A 6,914-nucleotide genomic window follows, 5' to 3' on the forward strand; every position below is an offset into this window, starting at 1 on the left:
ATAACTGCTGAAATGTTTGCGGGGCAAATCTGAGATCAGTCTGCGCTCATGGTACTCACAGTGCGTACAGCCGTACACCTGCAGGCACCACAGACTCGGACGGTTGTCGTGGTAACAAACACCGTAAACAGCAACCGTTCGCGTGTCCGCGCTTAATGCGCATATCCTATATGAAAAGCATTTTAGGGGGCCCTTGGCTTTTGGGGGCCCAAGGCGGACGCCTACCTTTGCCTAATTGGTTAGTCCGCCCCTGATTATTCCCTTGGTAAAACAGTTTTCTTATTTATTTGCAACAAGAAGCAATTTTGTGTGTCAATACAAAATTGCATCACGTAAAACGAGAAACAGTAAACATACGCGGTCATTACGCCTAAATAACGCTCCGTATCTGGCATGGGTCTGCAGCACTGATGGAACACCCACACAGAATTTTTATTTCCCTTCCCAGCAGCCTATTTCCCTCAGCGTCTACTCAATCACTGGCTGAAACAGAGGTGTCTGAACTCTAAAGGTGTCATTACAACATGAGAGATGGGGCATGAACAAGAAAAGCGAAAAAAGGTGAGAAAGATAGACAGAGACTACGAGAGTGGGAGACTGATGAAGAGTGAGAAAAGAGACTGTGTAAAAACTACAGACACAATTGAAGAAACAAGAGGATGAGAGCAAGAATATTGAAGAAGAGCAGGTTGGCCGATGGCCAATATGATGCTAATATACACATATCATTATACAATATAGTAATGATGCAAGTAATCAGCTAAAGTGGTCAGCCAATGATAATATTTCTTTCTAAAAGATAGAGACTATACAATATCATCAAAGTTTCTGTCCTGCGAGTGCTGACATCTGCAGACAGTTGACCATCTATTAAATCTAATAAAAGCATTGAACAGTGGCACTTCAAATAAAACAAATGACTGCTTAAGTCGGTTTCAGTACAGACAATGAGCCTGCTATTCTCACTGAAACACAGGCTCAGTCCAAGTAGAGTGATCTATTGTCGACTTGGCAAGTCATTTCTGGATGGAGGTTCAGATCTGTGCCGCCTGTGTATGATCTTCTTTAAAAAATAAATCTAATTCACTAGTTCACTGAAATTAGTGTCATATAAAACCAGAGGCATCTGGAAGCCAGAAACATCAGACTACAAACAACAAAAAAGCTATATGAGCTTAAAAAGCATAACATTTTCATAGAAGCCCTTAAGAGCAAAAGGAAAAGGAGCTTACAGAAAAAAAAATAAGAGAGCAATAAGTTCTTCATTTACAAAATATAAAAAATACAATGCCAGAAAATAATATAAACTATTAACTTTTTTGTGGATTCTTACAAAATATACTTTCCGTACCCACTGTATATATACTCTCAAGTTGAAAGGGGGGGTAAGCTTGTGATGCTTGTGTAACATTTGTGAAATGCACAAATGTCCAGCTTTGTACATGTCCATTGGTCGTATACTTTAATCAAAACACTAGTATTTAAAAAAACATGAATTAACAAAAATGGACATCCTTGAATAAGTATGATGAATTAAGCTTCAAAGAGTGAGCATGCATTTGCGCACACCAGATAAACTGTAAAATGTAGAAAGAAGTTGACTTATTCTTGCAGTCTACAACCAAATGGTTTTCAAAGGCATGGTAATTTTTATAGAACAGTATTTACAGACCGGCGTGCGATGACTGGTTGTAAAGACCAGGAAGTAATGTGAATAAAGAGGACCTAACAAAGAGGCCTGCCTCGACTAAATAAGTTACATGAAAAGCATTTGAGGCAAACAACATAAAGCCCTGAATGCTCTCGAACAACCTAAATGCAAAACTGAATCATTATAAAAGTAGTACAGTGAGGGAGGAAAGTACATTTTTAACACCATTTCCAAGCTCGTAAGGTAAATAACTGGGACGCGCTTCATTAATATCTCTCCAGAACAGCTGTTTGGATTAAACAAACACAGATATTATTACAGGCTTCTGCCAATAATAAAAGTAAAACCTAAACAGATCTAGAATGAACACGATAGCATATTTCTGCACTAATTTCCCCATGCATCTCCAAGCAGAGATGAAGAAAGAGACACTATAGAGTATATGCTCATCTACTGTACCAGATAAACTGAACAGAAAAACAAACAGTGTTAACCGTTGGCATTCTGAGGTTTATGAAAATGGTAATGAGACTCATGAACAATAGACTGATCTACGTCAATTGTAAATAAATGCAATGTGGGACACTAAATCCACACCTCATTCTTGATCATGGTAATCAGAAACCCTCCCAATGACAACAGCCAATTTTCAGATTCTAAATAATTCACATTATGTCACCCTTAAGTTATTGTAATTACTGCTAAGAACTGACCTTCCTTGAGCCCTGGAACACAACCCGTAAAAAAAGAACTGTAAAACATGTGAGATTATCATCACATAATATGCCAATGGAAACAGTAAGAGTGACATACATAACCCGAAACAAACAGACCTGTATTTCCTCATAAGCCTCGTCAACGGTGGTGACTTGGTGCTGTTCGTGTAAGGCAGGCTCATCACAGAAGAAGCACACCAAGCTCTTGTCACTTAAGCAGAAGAGCTTGACCTTTTCATGGTCCTTGCACGGGTACGAGTTCCTCTGGGCGTTCAGGATGGCATCCAGAGGGAAAGCGGCATACCTCTCCACGATGTTGGAGAGCTTCAGGCTCGGGGACAGAAGGGGATCCGTGAAGGTCCTCCTGCACTCCGGGCAGTCTCGCGCCCCGTGATGCTCCTGTCTGCTCCAGTGCTCAGTGATGCACTTACGGCAGAAGTAGTGCTCGCAGCCGAAACTGACAGGGTCTTGATAAATGCTCAGACAAATGGAACACAAGAGCTCGTCCTTCAGACAGCAAGCCATTTGAATCTACGGAGGGGTCGGTCATGCACTGTGCAGGTAGCAGGACGCACAAACCCCAAGTCTCTCAATCAGCGGGCTCTTTGAGGCTTGAAAATGTTCCTCGACTGATTCCTGAAAAAGAGCGCAAGTAAGAAAGGCACTGTAAAGATGGTTCTGCAACAGGCATACTTTGATAAGTTTAATATTAGACTCTCGGATTATCAGGTATAAAAGCTTTAGACATGGACTTTGTCCTAAATTATCATGAATTGATGAGCAAATGCAGATAAATCTGATTGAAAGTAGACAAGAAAATGTCGATACTCCTTAATTAAAAAGAGAAAGGTCTGAAATCTGATTACTTACTGGACTCATTCTGCAAGATTCAATAGTACCTTATCGAGCCCATTAAAAAATAATTACATTTTCATTTAAGAATGTTAAAGGATACTCCCTGGATAATTAAAGACATTCATTTCTAAAATAATTTTATACAGATGTCATGCAGTCACAACCGACTCAACTATCAATCAAATGAATCAAATTATCAATCAAATTAAAAGAATCTTGCATGGAGACCCAACCTTGCTTTGAATGAATGAATGAACGATTAAATGTCTTTATACAAATAATGTTTAAATAATCTATTTTGCAATACCTTTTCCTATTTTCTGTATTTATTTTTCATTTTTATTCTTTATTTATATTTTCCTATTATTATATGCATTTGTTTATTTTATTTTTAATTTTTATTTATTTTTATTTATTTTATCATAGGTTTGGGCATCCATAATCGTGTAAAAACATTTAAAAAAGAACTTAATGCATTTAAAAATCAGAAATCATTCATCATTATATTCCCTCGCTACTTACTAATTAAAAACATTATAAAATCGTTCAATTTATACACGCTGCCACTCAGTCACAATAGACATCCACTGAATTCAATATAACAAATCTGAAATTGTCAAAATAAATTCTGAATCGCTAAATTAGGTTATAAATACTGTCACCATATACTTCCACTTAAGTTAACAGGATCTTAGTCCATTTAAATCAGCGGTTTACACAGAAAGCTCCTGTACACCATGGCAATTGCAGAAAAGTTATAAATATCACTGCTTTGTTTTAAAAAACAGCTTTTCAAATCATTTCTCTTCCCTTTTTCCATTGTTTTCTTTTTACTGTTTATCCAAGCCGGCTGCTAAATAATTAGCCAGCTAGCAGGATGTGTAAACAGATTTCCTATCTATTTGGTCCTCTCCGAAAACGGACATTCTCACTTCTTTCACTTACCCTAAGCGGTCCAGACGCGTTGTACAGTGGAAACAGCCGACTGTCACATAATTGAAAGAGCAGGTCGTGGTTTTAATTAAACATTTTCATCAGGTCAGATTGTTCAAAGCTGAAGAGCGACCGCACGCGCAGCTCCTCTTAAATCGCACTGCTCTACTCTCGATCCAGAGGCGCACAGCAACGGAGCGAACCAACTCTACAGGGGACACACACACAAACAGGTGGCAAGATAAGACAGCTCTCTCGGGAGTTTGATTCGTGCTGTAAGGAAATTAAGTAAAGTACACACCTTTCATTTGTGTTTGTCATCTGGGCTGGATTCGTGAAAGATATAAGACATTTTTACACGGGTAAAGGTGAACCCCTCCCGCTGCTGTGATGGTACAGCCCTGGCTGCCTCATCATGGGCAGAAATGAGCATATGATAATATCAGAGTGATTGCTCGCACTCTGCTGGCGTGTGTTTGTAGGTCGACGCGAAATTTGATTTTATACAGTGAGTTCAGTATACTAGTAAATTGTTTAAATGAAAGAAAACATCTAAAAATAATTATAACATTTAAAGTATTACTTTTAACATAATTAGCACAGCATGTTTTGATTTCGTTTATGGTGTTCTTAATCTGCAATGCATATTGTCAGCTTTTGTTCAGGTGTATAGGCTTCAATGGAATTATATTATAAATATTATATTAATAAATTATATAATACACACACACACACACACACACACACACACACGAACACACTAACTGTATATTATTATAGTTATTATATTATTATAGTTAATAATAATTATTAACTATATAACTATAAATATAAAATATTTTTAATATTTACATTTTTTATTTCTTTTTCATTTTTAATTGGTTTATTAAATTGTATAATATGTATTTTAAAATAATAAATAATTATTATAATTATTTACTATGTAATAATAATTAACTATGAGCTAAATTAAATTACTCAAAATTAAATCCTTAAATAAATGTTGAAATATGTAAATAAGTTGTTAAATGCATAATTATATCATTAAATACATAAGTAAATGCATGAATGAATTAATGAATTAATGAATCAATGTTTGAATGAATGAATCAATCAATCAGTGTATGAATATTTATTTTTATGCATTTATGCATTTAATTATGTATTTAACGATTTATTTATATATTTCAACATTTATTTAATGATTTAATTTTGAGTAATTTGGCCCTCCAGGCATAATAATTATTTATTAATTAGATATATAATATTATATAACATATCATATGATAGCAATATTCTAAAATAAAAATAAACATAAGGGGGAGAAAAGAATTATATTAAAAGATGATTACTTCAATTAATGCTAATGTATTTATACATCATGGTATGATGTTTATGTTTTTTTTATTTTTTTTTATTATATTGATGAAAATCACGATGCAAAAAAAAAAAAAAAAATAGCCCTAAACTAGACTTATAAAATATATTTTTTGTTTCATATTCTTCCTACTTATGAAGGCTGCAGGTCAGCAGAACAAGTTTTGCTCAAAACCATCTGGTGCATCACTGGTCAGCTGCATGACTGAATTACTTTCCTTATTATTGTCAAAGTGCTTTCAAAAAAATGCATTGCTTTGCTCATGCACCCACATTTCCCGACACCGCCTCACGTCTCACTTTAGAAGCTGACCTTTGACCACCAAACCTTTTGCTGAGTTATTCTGGTGCTCGTGGTTTGACTTGTGCCAAAACACATTTTACACAGCAAAAAGAAATAAGGATGTCTTCTACACCTGTCCCCATGCACTTTACAAGAAGAACCGCTGATTCATACATTCCCTGCAGTTGCCGGACACATTCATCAACACTAGGCCTTGTTTATTTGTGTAGTTTCGGTGTGTGAGAAATCTGAGGTTCTGTGGTTCATGTTCATTGTTTGCATCTCACAGTTGCAGAGCAATCAATATGTGCACCACACCATGCGTTCATTATGAAACCGTGCAACAAAGATACTATCAGAATTCATTCATAGCTTGCATACATTGCATTGGAGAAGCGGTGTGCTTTAATGGGTAGACCGTTGGTTTGCTTCCCTACCTCAACCTGATGTCAGGATTTCCTGTCACAGTGTGCAGCGCAAACAAGCCATTTCCCACAAACAGAATGCTATCTCTGCTGTTTGCTTACTCATAATCATAACACTTGTGCTTTTATCACATTGCTGTGCTTTCACAACAGGGATGGATTGGAATGGAGAACGCAACTTACTGAAATGACTCACTGCCAAGCACCTATAGGGTTTCGGTATGCATTGTTGGCTCTGTTAGAAAATAAACTTTCACATGTGCGCTAGTTTATTTAAGCTGTCCACTCACAATGTCCAACAGTGGATTTTTTTCTGAAACCATCCCAAGTCATTTTTAATGTCACATCGCAATTTATCATTTATTCGTGCTGTCAAACGATTAATCGCATCCAAAATAGACGTGTTTGTTTACATACTATATGTGTGTGTACTGTGTATATTTATTATGTATATATAAAGACACACACATACAGCATATATTTTGAAAATATTAACATGTATATATTTATATAAATTCTATCATATATAAATACATTTAATATATAAACGTAACGTTAAATATATACATGCATGTGTGTGTATTTATATATACATTATAAATATACACAGTACACACACATACAGTATATTATGTGAACAAAAACTTTTATTTTGGATGTGGTCGCAATTAATC

General features: G+C 35.7%; 1 protein-coding gene and 1 long non-coding RNA gene across 3 annotated transcripts in view; one reads left to right on the plus strand and one right to left on the minus strand.

Moving 5' to 3' along the window:
• The window catches only part of LOC107756652 (uncharacterized), a 21,238-nt gene extending 19,228 nt beyond the window's left edge, over positions 1 to 2,010 (plus strand). Inside the window, exon 3 of the long non-coding RNA XR_001641844.1 lies at positions 1,381 to 2,010. This is a non-coding gene — a long non-coding RNA (uncharacterized LOC107756652). The remainder of the gene's footprint in view (positions 1 to 1,380) is intronic.
• The window catches only part of LOC107756651 (E3 ubiquitin-protein ligase TRIM62-like), a 42,626-nt gene extending 38,265 nt beyond the window's left edge, over positions 1 to 4,361 (minus strand). For both annotated transcript variants that reach the window (XM_016573847.1, XM_016573848.1), the window contains exons 1-2: positions 4,168 to 4,361; positions 2,485 to 3,003 (exon numbers count right to left, since the gene is read on the minus strand). In XM_016573847.1, the coding sequence (XP_016429333.1) occupies positions 2,485 to 2,892 (408 nt within the window). In that variant the 5' untranslated portion in view covers positions 2,893 to 3,003; positions 4,168 to 4,361. The remainder of the gene's footprint in view (positions 1 to 2,484; positions 3,004 to 4,167) is intronic.
• Between the last annotated feature and the right edge of the window lie 2,553 nt (positions 4,362 to 6,914).

Source organism: Sinocyclocheilus rhinocerous, unplaced genomic scaffold (assembly GCF_001515625.1).
Source record: "Sinocyclocheilus rhinocerous isolate Xijiao unplaced genomic scaffold, SAMN03320098_v1.1 scaffold532, whole genome shotgun sequence".
NCBI lineage: Eukaryota > Metazoa > Chordata > Actinopteri > Cypriniformes > Cyprinidae > Sinocyclocheilus > Sinocyclocheilus rhinocerous.